At 43.9% G+C, this 21994-nt stretch overlaps 2 protein-coding genes across 7 annotated transcripts in view; both read left to right on the top strand.

The window, feature by feature from the left end:
• The window catches only part of wars2 (tryptophanyl tRNA synthetase 2, mitochondrial), a 31925-nt gene extending 28532 nt beyond the window's left edge, over positions 1-3393 (top strand). The window contains exon 6 of the mRNA XM_011489207.4: positions 1326-3393. Within this exon, the coding sequence (XP_011487509.1) occupies positions 1326-1774 (449 nt within the window). The 3' untranslated portion in view covers positions 1775-3393. The remainder of the gene's footprint in view (positions 1-1325) is intronic.
• Positions 3394-4705: 1312 nt separating this feature from the next.
• Positions 4706-21994, top strand: part of tbx15 (T-box transcription factor 15) — a 36261-nt gene continuing 18972 nt past the window's right edge. The window contains exons 1-5 of one of the 6 annotated variants that reach the window (XM_078939089.1): positions 4706-6040; positions 6815-6923; positions 11962-12169; positions 13791-13892; positions 20860-21031. In XM_078939089.1, coding sequence (XP_078795215.1) covers positions 12078-12169; positions 13791-13892; positions 20860-21031 — 366 coding nt within the window. In that variant the 5' untranslated portion in view covers positions 4706-6040; positions 6815-6923; positions 11962-12077. Of the gene's footprint in view, positions 6041-6664; positions 6924-6976; positions 7727-11245; positions 11863-11958; positions 12170-13790; positions 13893-20859; positions 21032-21994 lie in introns of those variants that run through there. The other 5 variants (XM_078939091.1, XM_078939090.1, XM_023950849.2 and 2 more) reach the window with 5 other exon arrangements.

Genomic DNA, 21994 nt, shown 5'->3' with positions numbered 1-21994 from the left:
AGGAAATGGAAAACATACAAGAGCACTGATAATCTCCCTCCATCTGGGGCTCCCCCCAAGATCTCACCCCGTCGGGTCAAAGTGATCACAGGAACGGTGAGGAAAAACCCCAGAATCCCACGGGGGACCTAGTGAATGACCTGCAGAGAGCTGGGACCAAAGTAACAAAGGCTACCATCAGTAACACACGACACCACCAGGGACTCAAACCCTGCAGGGCCAGACGTGTCCCCCTGCTTGCAAATACCTATTTTCCACCATAATTTACAAATAAATTCTTCATAACTCAGACATTAGGATTTTTCTGGATGTTGTTCCTCATTTTGTCTCATGGTTGATGTCTACCTCTGATGAAAATTCTAGGCCTCTCATCTTTTCGAGTGGGAGAACTTGCACTATTGGTGGCTGACCCGCTGTGAGTGCCTGTAGGACGTCCATAGGACGGCCAGTTGCTCCGATGTCTCATTTTCTGATCTCTGACAGTCGGGTGGCAGGCCGGGGGCGCTCACTTACCTCTTCAACAGCGCTAACGGACTCCCTACGCAGTCCACAGGATTTAGGTGGGAGCATCAAAAAAGGGAAAGCCTACTGCTGAAAAATGACCAACTTCACTCTTACTTATTACCTTTGCGTGTTTAATAGGTGTCCCCACGACCTGTTGCTCGCAGCATGCCGGTAGAAAAATGAGCATGGACCATTTCCTCTCTGCAGGCCAGAGCAGTCTACGACTAATATTTTGTGCACGGAACCTGCGTGGTCCATACTGGCCTTTTGAACGCTCAGACGGCCTGGATCTAAGAACCCTAAGAACATGTGACTAAGGCTTTACATCGACTTAAAAGGAGAAGAAAGAACTTTATGTGCAGATTTTGCCTATTGGGGATTAATTTCAGAATTGTAACTCCCACGATAAACGAGGGAAGACCGTTTTCTTCTCGCTTCCTAATCCCATCTTTGTAAATCCAGGGGCAGAACAGAATTTGTACTGGAGTTTTAAAGTGGGGGGGTTTCCCTCAGTAGGTAATTACTGCCCTCCTGGTCTCTGATTGGTTGATTTTGCTCAGAGAACCCCATGAGAAAACCCTTACCAAAAGGTTGAAATCTGAAGACCGTTGCACTGACACATCCTTGTCATTTTTCTAATCCCATGCGATTAGATTTGAATCTGTTTTCTGTCTTCACCAAATGGAAACTTTCAGAGTAAAACCTGTTTTCCAGTCTGATCCAGAAACGTGTCTGAAGTTTATGTGCTGTTTTGTTAAAAACCAGGAATCTGTTGTGACTCTTTCCTCGTCATCTAACAGCTTTCTCCTTTATTCTCACAGGTTCCACACGAAAGGTCAAATCCCTCCGTGACCCCTCAGCCAAAATGTCCAAGTCGGACCCGCAGACGATGGCAACCATCACAATCACAGACTCTCCAGAGGACATTGCCCTTAAGATCCGCCGCGCCGTCACCGACTTCACCTCTGAGGTGACCTTTGACCCAGAGACACGGCCGGGTGTGTCCAACCTGGTGATGATCCACGCTGCCATGGCGGCCATCAGCGTGGAGGAGGCCCTGTCACAGGCCAGAGGGCTGGACACGGGAGCCTACAAGAAGCTCGTGAGTGACGCCGTGGTCCAGAGGCTGACGCCCATCCGGCACGAGATCGGGAAGCTGAGGTCGGACCGAGCGTACCTGGAAGGACTTCTGGCTCAGGGACGTAAAAAGGCTCGGGAGCTGGCCGCTCCTGTGCTCGCTGAGGTCCGACACAGAGTAGGTTTTTCCTGACACGCTGACCGCGGCAGAAGAGGCAGAAGGCCGAGAACTGACAGACTGGAGGTGCTGGAACCTGCAGAAGCTTCGTCTGCAGTACCTTTATGAATGCAGGGTGTCGCGTTTTCCCTTTGATTTTGTTGCTGCTTTCTGCCTCAAAGTCATAATAATAAAAACTTCAATAACAAAGTTACACATAAATCCAGCTGTGTTCAACCTCAAACCATTGAAGCTGTACTTGATTTTGAAGGTTTGGCGTTCATTTTAGGCTTGAAAAAGCTTTTTATTCATTGATCTGATGAACCAGATGTGAGCTCCAACTCAACTCATGATGCCATCCTCTTGACACGTTCCACGGGGTTTAGGTCCGACGAGTTGGCAGCCAATCGAGCACCGTGATGCGTGGGATCCAAGCAGGTTCTGGTGCCCCTGGCAGTATGGACGCTTCCAAGGTTCTGCCGCATCTCCATCCAGATCCTCAGCCGATGGAATCCTGTATTCCTCTAGAACATTCTGCTAGACTGTTGCGGTGATTTTAGATTGAAGAAACCAGAGTTTACCAACAGCAGTTCTGGACATTGCAGCCCAAAATGTGACTGTGGGGATTTCACTCTGGACCTCCAGCAGCTTGGGTTCTGCTCCTCACCAGTCTGCCTCCAAACCCTTGGACCTCGATTACCGAATGGGAGACGCATTTTCCTGGATCACTGTCCAGCAGTCCAGTCCTTCTTGTCTTTGGCCCGGTTTCCTCCGTTGGTCCAGGCTCAGAAGTGTCTTGACCCAACAGTTGTGGCCCGTCTCCTGAATGTGTCTGAATGCGATGGTTTTGGAAGCTGGTCCTCCGCCTCTTTCTGGACGTCTGCAGGTCCTTGAGTCTTCTGAGAATCCGCTGAAGTGGTCTGTTTTGCTGCTGCGTCTTCTCCGGACACATAACCTCCCTGGCTGGGAAGGTTTGTGGCTCACCCAGACTATGGAGGAGGTCCATGAGGGTCTTCTGGCTAGTTGTCTAAAGTCTGGAGTCTTCAGACTCTAGACTTTAGACACATCTTTTTAGCGTGGCTTTTCGATAATCTTATCTGATGTTTGAAAAAATGAATGTATGTTAATTATTTGTATGTATTTGTTTCATGTAATTTTTATTCACTTTTGTGTTTTAATATTAACATTCATTTTAAGTTTCTAACTTGAACTTCTTTATATGCTTTTAGCCCCCGTGTTGCCCTGTGGGGGGCCTTCAGGCCTTGCCGGTTTGGTCTGGGGCTGTTGCTGTGGGGCCCCCCACCCTTGCTGGGGCAGCCTCGTGGCTGTGAGTGGACCCTGTTGCTGTCTTGATCTGGGGGGGTGCTGTGGCGATGCTCCTGTGGCTGAGCTGCCTGCTGGCATGAACAGATTCCTAGTAGACGGTTTCCTCACTGCAGAGCCAAACCATGTGTCTGTTTTTTTAATTGCATTGTGTGTGGGGTCATAGGGTGGGTCTGTCAATGGAGGGGAGGGCAAAGGGTTGGGTTGGTTTAAAAAAAAAATTTTCATTTTGTTTGTCGTCTTGTTTTTAACTGTAAAGCCTCTGAGCTTTGTGCTGAAAATGCGCCTTTTTTATTAATTTATTTTTACAAATAAAGTCTGATTTTATGTAATTTGATTTAATTTGATTTGATTTGATTCCGTAACCTGTGCAGGAAGTTTTAGTTTAGATGATTCGTCGGTGACACTCCATTTAAGACATTCACGGCCTGCAAAATGTGGGATTTTTTCTCCAGATTTCCAATATTAAGAGAATAAGTTTTTGTGCTAAAAACCCCAATTTATGTTAAAAAATAAAAATGGTTAGCCCTGAATCTAAATACAATGGAGGTTTTTTATAATTGAATCAAGGACATGAATACACTTTTCTGTGATATTCTAATTCTTTGGGAAAAGCTGTTCATAGCCGCTACAGAAAAAATTTACAAACAGAATTTCTTAAAGAATTTGAAATTTCCCATTTCAAAGCTGTTGGTTACATGAGGAATATTTGTCGTGAATTTCTTTTTTGTAAATATTTTTCAATTAAAAACAGCGTCGGCTGACACTGAGGCTGGGTGCCTCCTGATTGGCTGAAGCCAAACTTCTTATTACACTTTGTCTTCATCATTGACACAGAAGAAGGTAACTTCTTTGTTCACATGAACACAGATGTGAGAGAATAGCCTGTAGGTGTTCATGTTTCCAGCATGGCAGCTGGAACCCGTCCTACATGAGCCATGTCTGCAGAAAACCTGAGCGCCTCTGCAGAGCGTCAGCGGACCAGAAAAACCTAAAACAGAACCTGGAACGCACTTTTGACCTCAATACCAATTCTTCTTGTTACAGATTTCTGTTATGTCCTTTAGATCTTTAGTCTGATTATTTCTAAAATAGTTATGTCAATTTTTTATATAATAATTAAGAATTTCATGGATATCTTTCTCTTTTCGTTTGTGTTGTCATCCCAACATCACACTTTAGCCTGTTAGTCCAAAAGAATTCTTCATATTTCAGAGAAAATCCAGATTTAGGGTGACAGAAACAAAAGTTGAAGGCTTCATTGCAAGTAAAGAAACAAAAAGAAACCTTAGTACCTCATAGGTGTCTGGCCTGCTGCAGAGGATGCTCTTAAAGCGGAAGTCTGGTTTTGAATGTACAAACCTGGAGGCTTCGTCTGTCTTTGTTTAAGCTTTGAATTGATTTTTGTTTCTGTTTTTCTCTTCATCCCTCCCTAACAGATATTCCTCCTGCTGCTTTCCATATAAAAAAATATATCAATAAATTCGAACAGATTCTTTGAAGAACAGAACAGAGCGCGCCAAATGCGCGTCATTTCAATGACGCGCATTTGGCGCGCTCCAGAAACTAGATTGAAACAAAAGTGTTTCTTTTTTTATTTTTTTTAATAACATATTTTGTGATTTTTGTTTTATTTTTTATTGAATTGTTGTTGTTTTTTAATCCGGATAGGATCGGGAATCTAAACCGTTGAAGGTGAAGCTTCTAAAAAGCTGCTCCGCTGAAAAACTTGCGTGGATTTAGTGGCGAACAGCTCAGCGCGCCTCATGCAGGCAGAGGCGCAGCGGGACGGAGGCGTGAAATGGAGCCGGACAGACAGATCCTGGGTTATTCAGCACAGACTCGGAAGTTTTGGGGTTTTTAAAAATCTTTTCTTTATTGTAAATATATGATCGATCAAAAAACATTTGTATTTATTAAAAAAAAAAACAGACTGTCAGATGAGAGAGGTTAAAAAGCAGCAGCGCGGACCGTCGGGGTTCTGCTGCCCCTCGAAGGGCAGTTTGTGTGGGGTCTGACTGAGGAGCTGCTGCTGCTTTATGCAGGCTAAATGCTGTGAAACCTTCTGCGCATGTCACACACTAACGATGCGGATCTGAGAGGAGGGACAGACACGCGCACCGTCCGAAAAAGAGGCCTCTCGTTCGTGGAAAATTAAAAAATATATATAACAAAATAAAAAAGCCTATCTGCATTTCCAGAAGAAAATGCAGGGTTCAATTGTGTATTAATTAATGGATAAAAAAAGAAACCTTCAAGGGTAATAATTGGTAAAAAATATCTAAATAAATAAAGGAATGATCAAAGTTGACCATAAGTAAAGTGAAAACAGCATAAAAACCCAAAAAGATGTTTGTGAAAAGCCGGGTATCGAACCAGCGAGTTTCTGCACCAAGGATTCTCCATGTTTTTCAATGGAGGCAAAAATCCTGGAATATCTGGAAAAGTTCATAGATTTAAAGGACCAAAAGTCACAGCTGGAAAAAGCTGAAAGAGTTGAACATTTAAATAGTTGAATGGTTAAAATAGTTGAACAATTGTCGAAAGAGATAAGCGGCAAAAACCGGTGGAATATACTAGAATAAAGAAAGAGAAACAGGAAAACAATGGTGGAAGGATTTTTAGCATTAAACTAATGAGATTTCCATTAAGTAAATAAAGCGTTTTACACATCTGCAATTATCTAACATTCACAGTTGCACTGAAAGAAAAAGGGCTGTGAGTGTGTTTGTGTGTGTGTGTGTGTGTGTGTGTGTGCGTGTGTGGGTGTGTGTGTGTGGCTCTGCGCTCTCAGTCCTGCCGCGCCTCTCCCGCCTCCTTTCGGCTGCTTTTCTCCTTTTTGTTTAGGAGCCTTTCTGCCTCCTGAAACTGCCTGAAGCTTTTCAGCCTCACAGCCCAATGATCTTCATCATCATCATCATTATCTTCATCATCATCCTTTCAGGCCGACCTGTGCTGATCGTCTGCAAACGAGTTGAGGTGAATCGGAGACGCTGTTCTGCTGCTTTTACGTTCAAGCACAACAATGATAATAATAATAATAATAAGTAATTATTAAATTTAATTATGAGAAAATGTTTTTTCTTATCAAGAAAGGTCGCTGGTAGGCCTAGTTAAAAAATAGAAGATGCAGTGTCCACGTATTATTATTTTTTAGAATATTTTTAGAAAAAGTTATTTTCGTGACAGTTGAGATGTTTATTTCTTTTTTTTATTTGCTTCTGAAAATCATTATTAAATTCAATCATGACTCTATAAACACTTGTGTTGTTTCTTCAACCTAATTCTTGGGATTTTATGTTGGGATATATTTTTGCGTTACGTTTTGGAGCAATCCTCATTTTGGGGGTTTTAGTGGTTTCATTTTATGTCAATTTACCCCCCCTCCCCCCCCCAGTTAAAATAACCCAGAAAAAGTTTGTCTTTTTAACCTCGTGGTCCGGTTGTAGAACAACCCGATTCTTTTTTAGCTGTGGAATTTGTTTTTTGTGATGTTTCGATATTTTCGCTTCAAAAACATTCGTTCGCTTGTTGATCAGTTTATTTCAAAATAGGTTTGAAAAAACATTAGATTGAGATTTCACCATTGACTCTGAACGCATCAGTCTGTGAGGGATGGATGGCTGAATCATGAAGACGGGCACAGTGGCCCTCGTGCGTTTGTGGATCCCCGCGCGCGCGCGCACAGCTCAGATGAGCTCCTCTTCAATCTGACAAAGCTGTCTTTAACTTTGACCTTTACCTTTTTAACAGTGACTGCACCTCTACTGAAAGCTCTGAACGGCAAAGCGCAGGCGCGCGGAGCCACGGCGCGTGATCCACCTGATCAGCAGTCCACCAAAAGGACCAGATATTATAGCAGGTCAGTGAACACACCGCGTGACTTGTTGACTCTTCATATTTGTGTGAAGTACTTGACTCAGAATCGACAGAAAGTGTTGTTGTGAGCGCAGCTGCTTTGTGTGCACGAGCCTCCGGATGGAGCGCGTCCATCAGGCCGCTGCAGTCACTTTGGTGCTGCTCCTCCAGAACTCCCATCTCCTCTCCGCTGCTATTGGACGGAGGACTTCATGCGGCTCTGTTTTCTGACTCCTCATTGGAACAGCACTTTTGACATGAAGGAAGGACGTCCAGCCCCTCGCGCCAGACAGAAAGGGGGAAAAAAACTCCCCCAGAAGTGAGTATCAATCAGACACAAGTTCGGGGGACAGAAAAGGCAAAAGGAGAAGAGGCTTTGACGCGGGGCGTAAAGCGGCAGACGGCATCCACAGCGTTCCCCGTCAGGACTCGATCCCTGCAGGATGACACAGACACAACTTTGACTCCTCGTTTTTTAGTCACTTTGGATTATTTCTGGGCATTTGGCGAGTTGGCGCCCCGCTGTAAACACTGACGTGTGCGCCTTTTACTGCTGTGCTTCGCTGCGTCGGACGAACGGAGAGGCTTTTTCTTGCCCCCATCGGGTGGATTTGAGAGAGATGAGTGAGAGGAGGCGATCTGCCGCAGCTCTGAGCTCGAGAGCCCACGCGTTTTCCGTAGAAGCCCTGATCGGCTCCAACAAGAAGAGGAAGCTCCGGGGCTGGGAGGAGAAGGAGCTGGAGCTGTCCATGGAGAGCCTGGCCACGGACGGAGAGGACGCGGCGCACTGTCTGGACATGGACCCGGGTCAGTCAGTGCGCAGCACCGCTGGGAAGCCCAGACTAGACGCAGCACCACGAGCCCACAAGTCCCGAGTCAGAACACGGGCTCAGTCAGAGCCCCGAGTCAGCAGGCAAAGTATCCCAACCCTCCCGCGGCTTCCTCTGAAGCTCTGATGTCTGTCTGACCAGGACGCGCGTGGAGAGGCTTGGTTCGTAGCGCAAAGATCCAAATAAAGTTTGCGTTAATTCCGACAAAATAATAAATCAAGAAAAAGTCAAAGTTCACACAAGTTCTGACTCGGGACTCGTGGATCTCCAGAAGAGGGTAAACATTTTTCAAACATGGACGCCTAAAGTTTTTTTCTTGCTCGGGCGGTTGGCCTCAAGGCCGCGCGGAGGTTCACCTAAGGAAACGGGAACATCACGACAAAACGAGCCTTTAAATGCGCTTCGCCGCTTTCAATCTGTAAAAAAACAAGCTCCAATCCTATAAAGGCGGATGTTGGTCACTATCTTTTTTTTCTAATCACTTTATTGTATTTATTTATATTTAGATCATTTGACGCGCAATCGTCTCCAGAATTGAGGCTGAAACGTTTCAGAGATGAAGAAAAACAAAAAGTCTTTGTCAACATGAGGCTCAACGTTCAGGAAACGCTGGAAGAAAAACCTAAAATATTTCAACAAATCAAAGAAATAAGGAATCAGGTTCTAATATAACCTGGAGGTTCCCTTTGGAACATGACCATGGAACATGTCGCGGCCCTGAGGTTTTCTCAGCCACATCTTAAACTTTATTTGTCTTAACAAACTTTATTGGAAGTGCTGCGCCGTGGTCGTTGGACAATCACCACCAGCGGCAAACAGGCCTCCGCTTTGGAGCCGCAGTCCTTGAGGCGCGAGGCGCAAATCCGCGCGCTTCTGTTCAATATTTAATCAGAATGAAAGAAAAAACAACAACACATCCTCTGAAGCTGTTAACGCGGACAGAAAAGATTCAGAGAACTTCTTGCGCGCCCGTTGCCATGGAGTTAACGCATTAAAAGAGCTCAGAAAAGACGTGGCAGGCGGAAGTGAAGTCTCTCTCCCTCCCGGTACCGCCGCCGGCTGACCTCTGGGGCGCAGCGGCCCAAGTTTTCATGAAAAACAAAGTCCTTCATTTGTCTTTGTGTCCAGAACGTGAGGGTTTGTACTCATCTTCTGTTCGGTGTTAAATCCGACACTAAACTTTAATGCAGCCGGTTTTATTTTATGCGTTTTTTTAAGCTGATGATCATTGAAAGACTTCCAGCCTCCCGGGCCGGCTGCTGCAGAACCCTCAGGTTCTGTTTGTGGCTCTTTTCCCGCCGCCCTGCAACAGTCTGTGGTTGACAGGAATCCTGGACGGAGGGGCTTTTATTTTTACCCCGCTGCTCGTATAACACGTTTATTAGCCTCTAAGACGGAAAGGCCCTCTAAGCCCCCCCCCCCCCCCCCCCCTCCCATGTTCACCCGTTAATCCAACAAGTAAATCTGCTGTTTCTAACACCGGAACCAGAAACGCCCGTCAGGAAAGACATTTTCAGAGGTCTGGGTCTGAGAGCAGGACTTTAGCAAAGACTGTCAGGCGTCAGAAACCTGGTTTGCGTTAATGTCAGATGTTCTCCAGAACCGAACCGCTAACTTGGGTCATTTGATGAAGTTTCATTTGCGCAAAAACCGGTTTCCTAAAAGACTCGAGCTTTTTTTCTACTTTCCTGTCCGTTTTCAAACAGCCTGAAACTCTGAGGGACTGCAGAAAAAGGGATTTTTGTCTTAGGATTCACAAGGTTTGTGCAGTTTTGTGTGTTTTCAAAAAAAAGAACAAATAAACCGAAATGCTCAAAGGCTGCAGATGAAGGAAAAAGCGCCAAAACATCAAATCCTTAAAAAACAACCGTTGATCAAGTTCAATTTAGGTTTAACTAAACTAATACAAATGGAAAAAAGACACAAAAACACAAAGGGATACACAATATAAACAAACACATAATGAGGATTTCTTGATGGAAAGGTGCAGTGTGCGTGTGTGCGCGCGCGTCCCATCCATCAGTCTAAGCCAGGGGTCGGGAACCTTTTTGGCCAAGAGAGCCATAAACGCCACATATTTTTAAATGTAATTTCGAAAGAGCCATACAATAATGTAGCGTCCCTTTCCCACACTGAGGCACGGATACTTAACCTCTTTTAAGGTTCTTTATTCTGGTTACTGTAGACCACAACAAACGCCGTACAATTAATTCAGCAACTCCTGAATATCTCCTGTCGACATGAGACGAGAGCGCTTCTCCCAACTTTATATTCCCCTGCTCCCGCTCCAGCCCCTCCCATTTTCCTTATTCGGCCCATAGCTGAACCCCATTGGTCCAAACTACCTAACAACAGGCTGAGCGACAGAACTGAGAGCCAATCAGATCTCTGCTTGATGCGGTCAATGAACTCCAGAACTTTTAACGCGGCCCAACAGCCATCCAACTCAGTCCGCGACAATATGTTTAAAACTAAATATACAAATGAATGTGTGCATTTGATGTAATTTCAACATTTTTAAAGTACAATAAGTCTGTGGATTCTTTTTAATAACATTGTTATGCTATTGCTAATAAATGATGAGTATTCCTCGTGGTAGTTTTGCTGATCGTCTAGTCTTGTTGATACGTGGTGAGTTTCTGCTTCGTTCAGGCGTTGAGACTTTAAACGTGATCGTAGGTCTGAATGTTCTGTAGATGTGACAAAGACTGATCACATGCAGTCATGGAGCCAAACACACACTCACACGCCGCAGTGAGTGACGGGCAGCGGGTTTTACGTTTTTACAATCCCTGCGCGATTCACCTGCTGCCTGTCCCCACAACACCTCAGCCCCCCCCCTCCCCCCCCTGCTTTCTTCCTCACACATCCCGTCCCCGCAACTGCGCGCTCTTTCTCAGAGACGGGAGCGCGCACTTTTAGGCACGGCAATTCACAGGTTTCCAGTTGGTACAAACTCTGTGAAATTATAGATAATTGTAAACTTATAGCGCTGGCGCAGATTTTTTCTCCAAGCACCGCTACTACTGCGCGCCTCTGGCATCGCATGGCGCCCGAGAAGGACTGGACTAATGATAAAAAAAAGTATAATTAAAGATTTGTCTGCGAGCCACATGTGACCATCAAAAGAGCCATATATGGCTCGCGAGCCATAGGTTCCCGACCCCTGGTCTAAGCGCTCGAGCCGCTTTATGACGCAGAACATCTGAGTGGAACTCATCTTCAGTCTAAATTCAAAGGAGATTAAATAGAAAAAGAGGAAAGCTTTTTTCTGAGAGTCACTGAAATCAATACAAAAAGGAAATATTTCATTCATTTAATACGAATTTGAGTTTGACAACATAAAAATATTTGTTTTAATTCAACATATATATATATATATATATATATATATATATATATATATATATATATATATATATATATATATATATATTTTTTTTTTTTTTTTTTACAGAAAAGAGATTCTAACAAACACAAAGCCTGATAATTTTCTTCTGATGTTTGAAAACTTCCGTCTGATCCCATCCTTGTTTGTTCGCTCACACTATTCCCATCATTAGAAAACATTTTGTGTCTTTTTCCGGGCTGGGGGGCATTAGGCATAAAAACCATGGTGCGTCTTTTTTTAAATTTCAGCTTTTTCTGCTGAACATTTGTGGTGCATCAGTGTCGCGCGGAAGATTTGGCTCTGATGGAGGCGCGCTTCTGAGCTGAGATGCTGCTTCTCCTTTGATTGGCTGCAGCATCAGGCGGATTGCTCCGTCTTTGTTCCAGCTTAGCTATCCTGAACTAAAGAAGATCTGCGTCATGGATGGAAACTCCCGTTTGGTTTGAATTTGTTCCCGATGGATTGAGGTTTTATTCTCTCTGACATCGCGTCCTTTTGATGGTTGTAAATGCTCAGTAGATTCCATTTGGGACAGAAGGAACCCTTGATGGAAATTGTCATTAGCTGAATGTTTCCCATGAGGAATTCCTCCCAAGGCCCAGTTTCAATTTGAAGACGTTTGCTCGGCTTTCAGAGGTTTTTACGCAGCATCTCTCCTGCTTTTGGCATCAGCTCAGAGCTTCACGATGGTCCAAGCTCGACCGCTTCCCAGGCAGCTGCAGGTGATGTGGAGTCAGGCAGAAACCGCTGAGCTCCACTGCGCCAAGTTTCCTGCGTCAGATGAAGTCCGCTGCTCACCGCGCTCCTTCTCTTCCCAGCAGACTCGGAGGCGAGTCCGGGCTCGGACGGAGAGGGTCTCGCCGAGAGGACGTCGTGCTCCTTCGGCTCACCCGCCGATCTGGTCCCCGGCCCCTGTGACGCCTCTCCGCCTTTCTCCATGGAGGAGATCCAGGTGGAGCTGCAGTGCGCGGATCTGTGGAAGCGCTTCCACGACATCGGCACGGAGATGATCATCACCAAAGCGGGCAGGTAGGCAGAGCTGTCCCTCCTCAGGCGGCGGGACGGAGGCGCCATGGCGCAGACGGCCTGTGCGCCACCAACACCTTTCAACAGTTTGCGCCTTCATTTAGCGCAGCTCGGCTTTCTTAGATTTTTTTGTTTTACATTACATTCCTAAAATGCGGATTTCCAAAGACGTTCATTAGGATGGGGGCTCAAACCCGCGCGCGTCCTCCTGTCGGGGCGCCCGTTGGTCCTCCTGATGGGCCTGCAGCTGCAGCCTAACCCGAAGCTCGCGCCAGTTTAGTGAAACTGTTGAATTTCGACGCTGAAGGATCAGCGGGATCAGAGAAAAGACACCAGTTCACGACTTTAAGGCCATTTGGGTTTGTCCGTCAACCAAAGGAGCAAAAATATATTTACCTTTAAATATAATAAAAATCTGAAGTTAATTTATTTTATTTTATTTTTATATTGAAAGCTTTTAATTTAAACATCAATCACATTACAGGGGTTCTGCATTTGCCAATATATATATATATATATATATATATATATATATATATATATATATATATATATATATATATATATATATATATATATATATATATAATTTTTTATTTTACTTTACTGTAGAACACAAACCGTTGAATCCTCAGGCAGATTCGTTTCCAGGCCTGCATTTCGCCAGTAACGTTAAAGACACCGAAAAAGTTCACAGGTGGACTCAAACCGTTAGAAATATCACTTCCCTCTGAGCCTTCGTCTGTAAGCTCCGCCCCCTCACGCCGCTTCCTAAAACCCTGAAGGTCGCTGCTCGTTTCCCGCTTTTATGGACAGGCCTTAAATTGATCAACAGCTTGTAAATGGAGCCACAATGCGAGCGCGCGCGGGCAGACAGGGAACGGCCGGGGCACGCGGATGTGGCCGCGCGCATTTCACGGCGTGCTCATAACAAGGCCATAAATCCAGCGCATGCAGGGCTGTGCGCAGAGCACAGGCCTCTTTTCTCATTAGGAAAAGACGATTTATGAGCTTTAAATGAAGAAGGGGAAATGTGGCGTTTGATGTGCAAACGGAGAGCAGGGCGGAAATGTGCCTCCACCGGAGCGGAGGCCGGACAGTTTGGGAGATTTTAGTCAGTGGACAACCGGCTGAGAATTTCAGATTGAAGGGGTTAAAGAATAATAACCTCTGAACTGTAAAGGGAAACGTTTCTAGAAGGTTTTAGGAAGGAGAACTGTTCTAACTTTGGGAATATTTGAGCGTTTTTCCAGCATCACGTGATGAGGCTCTGATAAAAGTAAAAGAGCTTTTTTGCAATAAAACCTATCAAAAAATTAAAAGTTTGACATAAAAAAAACATCTGGAGGCTCACGAGAATTTCTCATTGATTCTTGTTTTTTAAAGTTTGTTAAACTATTTCCACCAATAATAGTGATGATTTGTCAAGAGTTTACAGGAGTATTTTGTTGCATTTCATCTATTAAAAGCAGACATTTCTTTGCAGTGAGAACGATGCAGAGTTATTTATTTATTTTCAAATCTCTAAATCTGTTATTGTTGTAATTTGGTGTTTTCCCATCATTTCTTTGATTGAAATAAGATGAAGTTCATGATCTGAACCAAAATGTTCCTCTTTTCTCAGGAGGATGTTTCCAGCCATGCGGGTAAAGATCGCAGGTCTCGACCCGCATCAGCAGTACTACATCGCCATGGACATCGTTCCCGTGGACAACAAGAGATACAGGTATTGTGACATTTTACGCAGCGAGAACCGAAGGACTTAAAGCTCTTAAATGCGTGTTCTGCTTGAGATATGAGGGTGATTTCCTCTCTGAGCATGCAAATCTGCAGAGGAGAAACACATCTGCAGCTGGAAACAGCCGGGCTTTTTCTCCAGCATGCAGCTGGCTCTGTGTGCACAAGCAGACGTGCACCCTGCTGCTCTGAACGCTGCACATGCTCAGTTTGGGGACTTTCTGCCTCATCTAAAGACCATTTATCATGCTGCAGTCGTTCATAACAGGATTTAGATTAATCCAAGGTATTGTCTCAGTCCAGGAAGTTTTTTTTTTGTTTCTTTCTGTAAGCTGTAAAGCAGAGAAAGCATGCTCTCCCATCATTTGGATCAGGGATGTGACAAAGAGTGCATGTGCTGGAGGACGGCTCATTTATGATGGATCTTTCTGGAGAAGCTATATGACTGATTTCCTGGCTCTCTGCGAGTCTCCCCCGGTCTGAGCCAGAGAAAGAAGATTGAAATGTATTCATCATCCCGCTGCTGCAGAGTCAGAGCAGAGCTGCGTCCGTGTCTGAAGGCTGTGACGGGGTAGAAAGCAGGGCAGGACGGCTCTGCTGCCACCCGTTCACAGTTTTAAGGTTGACTTTATGGACAATGAGAGAGGAGGATGAGCGCCTGCACGTTCTGACGCTTCTTCTGAGGCAAACAGATGATGTTTTTCTGATGCATTCAGGTGCATAAACATGATCTTTTACATATCTCCTAAAACTTGAATGCTGTTTTCTAAAGACATTTGAATATTTTGTACAATTTGTTTTAACGGAAGAAGGAGTAAGTCTGGAGACTTTCCCTCCTCTCCTGTTTCTAAAGATTCAGGACATGTAAATGCATTTAAAAGGATATTTCACCATGATTTAGAATTAAAAAGGAAAACATTTTACTAATTAAATAAAATGTAAATATTTTTCAAATGTTAGGTGTTTTCTAAATCCAAACAATTATTTGACAAACTTAAATATTTTGCATAAACTGTCACATTTCTGCCATTCAGGCTGTAATGAGTTAAAATTAGATTATTATTCACTGTTTGGAAGTTGTGAGAAACAAAAAAGAAACCTGTGGAATGCTTCAGCCGAAACCTTTAGTGACGATGAAAACGAGTTTCTGTTTTGGATTCTCTCAGTTTGGAACATCCAGATGTTGATGTTCGGCTTCAGAGCAGAAACACAAAGGCATTTCAACGTTAACCCTTAGAACTCATCAAATCAATTTACACCGATTCACATTTTTCCTTTACAAACCAATTTTTATACATATATATATATATGTAAACATTTATAAAAAGCCTCCACAATAAATCGAAAATGTATCGTTATCTCAATATTAAGCTGTGCAATGCAAGAGACGGTGAGAATTGCAATAAATTGTCATCTTAAATTTGCTAAAAGAATTTTATGGCAGCTTGATGTATTTAACCAATCAAATAAATCCTGTTCTGCATTTGACCAATCAGATGGAGCCCTTTTATTTTAGATTCTCTCCTGTAGACGAGGGTCATTCGGAGTATCATTTAAATTATGTTGACTCTTATTCAAACTAAACTGTTGCAGTGAAATGGAAATGAAGATTCTGGTCGTTTTGCTATTTGTTCATGTCTCTCAAGTTATATTGACATCGCAATATTGATCAGTAATATCTCAAATCACAAGTTTTCCTCACATCGTGCAGCCTTAACATATAAATTTACATATATTTGGGGGGGGGCGTAAAAGCAATTTAACACACAGGTCAGATTTATTTAACGCTGCCTAAATGGGAACAACATGAGCTGCTGTAGAATGAAAAACAGTCAGTTGTGATCTGACCTCCTGCAGCCTTTCTTTACGTCCCTGTTGGAAACGTTTTCCAGTCTTTTTGCCTCAGTGTCTGCCGCTCCAGTCAACCAAGACGTGGTGGAGGATTCCTACAGGCTAGGAGATCTTGTAAAATGAAATAGGATTTTCTCCCTCACTGGGGACTCTACCGCACGCAGGGCTTTGCTAACGGAGCTGGAAGCCGTCCGTCCCGCTCCGTCTCTGCAGTCTGGAAACACAGTCTTTATGTGAGCTGACTTGCAAAGACTGTCTGTGGAACCACGCTCATTAAATATGTGGATCCCTCCATTAAACACATTTCTTTGTGTGGACTTCACTCAGTTTGCTGCTTGAGTTGCTCCTAAAGTATTTCATGTCTCTGCTCTGCCAAACACATGGCACAAAGGGACATAATTCAAGTTTCTGCTGATCATATGCATCTGCAAAAAAACATCTATGATCCAAACATCACCCCAATGACACTTTCATGAATGCTGGAAAAAAAAGGGAAATAGTTGCAGAGAAGTTTTTTTGTGATCTCCACCTGTTTTAAAATATGTTTAGATTTTAGTACAAATCTCTTTTCTTAGGAGGGAAAAGGCCAAATGCGTATCTTTGAATTCTTACATGTTTAGTTGCAATGCTAAAATACATTTTGTTATGATGTGTGATTATGTGATGATGGTCTGCTGAGTCTCTGCAGACATTCAGATTTTTTTACAGGATTCTCATAAAACATCACATTAGTGATATTAAAAGTGTTAACTGATGCTCTGCTTGAACAAATGCAGGTGTAGGTGACCACCTCCATCCTCTGTAACGCCATTGGCTGAGTAAAAGCTCGTAAACAAGTGAACAGGTGTACCGGATGAACTGTGTGGTGACGGCGAACACACTCATCGTGAGTCACGTTGCAGACCTGTCAGGATAACGTCAATCCAGCAGCGAGCACAAACCTGATCTGAGGACCTCACAGGAATCCGATCTAATCTGATCCTTAGGTTGGGTCCGAATTCCTGCACTACCATGTAGTGCGTTTGCCACCGGAACCAAATCCAGAGCCCTGGAAATTTCCCAGAAATCTCTGCGAAAAACCAGTGTGCATGGATCCTCATTAGATTGGAGAAAATAGACCACAATGCATTGCGTCGGAACAATTTTTGCCAAAAAAGTGTATATTTTTTAAATAAACCATCAGCGTTTTTTTTAAATCTTATTATCAATTATTAATTGGATTTTAACTTTGTGAAATCTATGACGTCATATCCGCCGCTGAAAAAAAAAAAGTAGTGAGCATGGTTTCCGAATTGCTTTTAAATCCAGCACTTTACAGTTTTTTAGTAGTTGGGGGTTAGGGTGGGAATTCAGACACTGTGTCTGAATTTCCACCCTAACCCCCAACTACTAAAAAACTATGGTTGTGTCCGAATATTATGCACTAAATTTTGTGTTCGCCATTTTCTAGCGCTGTCCGAATCTACAATTCCAAAATCCAGTGCCCTGGAAATTTCCCAGAAGTCTCTGCGAAAAACCAGTGTGCATCGATGCTCGCTAGATTGGGGAAAATAGACCACAATGCATTGCGTCAGAACAAAAAATGCATTTTTTTTAAAAGAAACCATCAGCGTTTTTATCTTCAGAAGACAGTGGACTCATAAATAATCATCGCAAAATGTTCATATCAATTTGATTTTAACTTTGTGAAATCGATGACGTCATATCTGCCGCTTAAAAAAAAAAAACAAGTAGTGAGCGTGGCGTCCGAATTGCTTTTAAAATTGAGGGCACTAGGCCTTTTTTTTAGTAGTTAGGGCTTAAGGTGGGAATTCAGAGAAGCGCTCAACCTGTCAGCCAGCAGGAGCACCTATAGAAACATGGGAGGACGCACACACACACACACACACACACACACACCCACACACACACACACACCGCCAGCACCTCTCAGGCTGCTTTTGCTTTGTGCTTCACGTGCGCGTCTCTATTAATGAAGTTCATGTGCGTTGGGTCTGTGCGCGGCGTTCTGCACTAAAACAATGAGGTTTGAATTTGTGCGTGCATTTCTGCAGGGTTTTGTCAGCTGCATGGGTTCGGTGCTGGCCGAGAAACCAGAAAGCCCCCCCCCCCCCCCCCCCCCCCCCCCCCCCGCCTGCCCCCATCTGTCCAGTAAGAGTGTCACATAAAGTCCAGCCTTTATTGATCATGCTGCTGCCAGATGGCAGATTTATGGAAGATCAAAGCGGGGCACTAATCAGATTTCCAGTCCTGTTTGGGACTAAAGTTTCGGCGTTTCTGAGAACATTGCCGCCTACGCCATGCAGAACAATCCAAACAGGAAATTACAAGAAACGCCTGGCGTTCTGCGTTGCTGTGCATGTGTGTGGAGGTGTGCGTGGCCTTGATGTGACACTTTTCTCCATAATTTCACGTTTCTACTCCACTGTCCTCCTGCTGCCAAAGAAAGTCTCAAAGTGGAGTTTGAGCCTGAAAATGTCGCTGGTTCTAATCCCAAAGGCAGACCCAAGTTGTGTGCGGATCATACGTCCAGTGGCCTTGAAGCGGGTAAAGTCAACTGTCTCCAGTCATAAGAATACTAAATGAAAGTTTTTTATGATCTGATCCTAAAATCCACAAAAAAGTGGAAGTAAAATATATTAAAAAAGAAAAAGTTCACTGTTTGTGGAAAGATCTTTAGGAAAAAATACCAGGCTGGTCTGGAGACGCCTCAGTTTCTCAGAGGTTTGCAGACAAAAGCTGACTCTGGTCCTTTGGATCCTTGTGAGGCTGAGCCGGTGAAAGTGGGGAAAGACGGCATCAGCTGTCGAGACGAACTGAAGATAAACACACGGCAGGAAATCTGAGGGTGTTTCGTCAGAATCGGTTTCAAGTGTCTGGAGTTTGGATCTTTGTTGCAACTTGGCTGTTTGATTTGGTGGAAGAGTTCAAATAAAACAATAAAAAACAACATTTGATGTCATTAAATCCACTTTTTCATTAATCCTGATATATTTTTTGGCTTTGAATGATGCTCCTTGAGGGTTGAGAGCTCACTAGGCTTTAGCTATTACAAAATGATGAGAGGAGGAAGGCCTGCAGATGAGTGGCGGGTCAGACGGGCGTCCGGCGGCGGCGAAGCGGCTCTGACCTCCCGCACGGACCGGAGCGCCTCTCTCCAGCTTTCTCTGAAAAGGGTCAGGAGTCTGTTCTCAGAACTGTGACGAGGCTCGACTTTATTAGCCACTGGCTGAAATAGCAGCCCAAAAGCTCCAGACGCTTCAATGAGCGTGTCAGAAAAGCGGGAGTTCACCTGCAGTTGAGCAAAGTCTAAAAACAGGGTGCTGAGAAATCAAGACCTTCAAAATATTAAAGAAGACTTGACAGATTTATGTGGAACGCTAAACTGGTGTGAAGGACGTGCGTCGTTCCTTCCTAAGCAGGCCAGCTTCAGCTTAGAAAATGCAGCTTTTATCATTTTGTTCCAGACGCCTCCTGCAGCACTTTCTTTGCACTCTGGGAAACAGGCGACAGATTCACGGAAATCTTTAGGCCGGAGAGATCTGCTCAGATCAAACCTCCTCCTTCTGATCCTCAAGGCAGATTTCCCGGAGAAACCAACCACCTCAAGGAATTCAGAGGATAGACATCCAACTTCATGGATTCATGGAATTGTTTTGGTTTGGGTTGTTATAATCCTTCAAATTCCCCATTAAATCCAGCTGTGGCCTAATCCAAAACCAATTGTCTTTAGGCTGTTCAAATGCCAGTGTGAAATAATAAAAACTCATGAATCCTGACGGATCATTTACTGTCACCTGTTTGAAAATGCAAACTATAGGATGAAGGAGGATTTGATCAGTTTGTTCAAAGAGCCTCCTTTAAATCTATAAAGTGACAGGTGATGATTTTTTTTTCTATGTCACTCATTTCAAAATATTAAAAACAAATTATGAACTTCATGCAAACAAAAGGTTTTTGAACTAAATTTCTAAACGTGGATGATAGGAAACATTTTTCAGATACGCATTTTTATGGCCTTTAAAAGTGAAACTTCCATCTAAAATGCTGACAGTAACAAGATGACAGAAAATCAAAGGACTTTTTGACTGTGATTCAGAAAATATCAGGAAATCTAAAGTTCTTTGAACAAGCTTCATAAAACAGCTGAAAATCCACCTCATGCCACATCTTTTCCCTCCAGAACTCTCAGCCCCCACAGTGGTGGCCCGACGGCGTGCTCGCCAGCGTTCCCTCACTGGGCTATTTTTCATAAACGGTGTGTACGAGGAGGCTGAAGGCCCGCCGGCAGTAACAAATGAGGGTTCTGTCCGTGTTTCAGCGCTGACTGATGACTTTGGCAGAGAAGCTGCAGATAAAACACTTTGGAGCGAGCGCAGGGCCAGAACTAAAGGCAAACAGCTGTGCTGCACAATCGCTGTCCTTCACGACCAGCACCACTCTTCTTTTTTCACTCGTTTGTCCTTTGACTTCATCTCACTCCATTTCTCTCTTTTTATCTGAGCCCGCCCGCTCTTTGATTCATTCCTTCAAAAAAAAAAAAAACATTTTCTGCTCTTTCTTGCGAGTTAAATTTAAGGAGGCTCCACATTGGTTTCTGTCCCTCTCTTCCTTGCATTCTTTCTCCCCCCCCCCCCTGCTGTTGAATGGGCGGGACGCCCCATTGTACTTAAACCTCATCAAATATTATGGCTTTTCTTAATTGAAAGAATGCAGCAGGGCCTGCGACTGCATATGGAAGGTTTTAGTTCACACTTGTTCAAAATGTCTTGCACAACGCAGAAACAGCAGAGGAGCTTTCGCGGCTGTTGCTGTGGCAACCCGGCTCCACACTTAGAGTTTGTTTTGGAGGAGCCTGAAAAAAAAAAAAAAGAAGGGTTGGAATCCCAGTGGGATGCTGTAAGAACCCCCCGCAGGTTTTGGAAGCAGTGAGGTGATGAGAGAATGGAAGAGCTCCGCCTGATTTTTCAGGAGAGAAAAACAAGATCAGCTGTTTATATTCAAGGGCAAACGAACGATGAAAGTCGGTTCATCGAGCGTTCATGCAAGATGAAGTCTGTGTTTCCTGTTTGAATCTGAAAGCTCTCTCCATTCCTTCCTTGCAGGTATGTGTACCACAGCTCCAAGTGGATGGTGGCGGGAAACGCGGACTCCCCCGTGCCCCCGCGGGTCTACATCCACCCGGACTCTCTGGCCTCAGGAGACACGTGGATGAGGCAGGTGGTCAGCTTTGACAAGCTCAAGCTCACCAACAACGAGCTGGACGACCAGGGACACGTAAGAAACACTCCCTACTCCCTGTTCTTTGCTGTTGCTTTGCCAAATGGAGATATTAAAAATGAAAATGTTGTGTTCTTCTGCATCTTAATGAAGCAGGGGGGATTAAAACGAGAGCAACGCTTTAATGTCTCTGTCAAAAATACCAAAAAGACAATTATTGTTAATGTTTCACCTTTTAAGAACTGAAGTTCTTACAAACTGACAGATAGGAAGCTGCCACAAAGTTATTTCATGGTGAAGCCATCAGATGGCAAAAATTCTGATAACTATTATTAATCATAATAATTTTCAATAACTTCGTTTTTAAATGTGTAATTTGTGTTCTACTGATATTGAAATTCAATATAATATTTTCCTTGTCTCCTGTTTCCTATGGTGTTAACATTTGCACCTCAAGTTAACAACAACAACAACAATAATAATAATGTTAATAATAATAAACAATATTGATTTAGTACTTTTTTTTTTTACACAAACACTTTTGTCAAATCCTTTCAAACTGCAAACACTGACCTTTTTCTGTGACCGAACAGAGAATCCCCACCTTTCTGTCTGACAGCTGCTGAACAAAACATCTGCAGAAAATTCCAAACAGATTAAAAAGAAAGAAACAGAACAAATATGTTCATGCTGTGTCACATTTCTGTGACCAACGTAAAAACCAGAGGTCGGCTATTTCCTGCCACATTTCACCAAAGTGACCTTGTAAAGGTGAGGTGCAGTCGTTCACATGGTCATTTGCATCGGTTCCCTTTCACACTGCACTTGTGAGAGTGGACCAAACCACCCGGCTGGTGGAACGGTTTGAGGGCTAGCTCAGCTGAAAGGAGCACTAATCTGAGGAGGAAACTAACCCCGCTATTCGTCTGACTGTTGGTGGTTGAGAAGCGCTTCAGCTCTCACACGGAGAAGAACTTTCCCAACGTTTGACTGACTTGCGCTTCTTCCAGTTTCTGAGAA

Source organism: Oryzias latipes, chromosome 21, assembly GCF_053564925.1.
Source record: "Oryzias latipes strain Hd-rR chromosome 21, Olatipes_Hd-rR_3.1".
Lineage (NCBI taxonomy): Eukaryota > Metazoa > Chordata > Actinopteri > Beloniformes > Adrianichthyidae > Oryzias > Oryzias latipes.
Note: the sequence above shows the minus strand (reverse complement) of the source record. Positions and strands in the feature narration are given on the sequence as shown.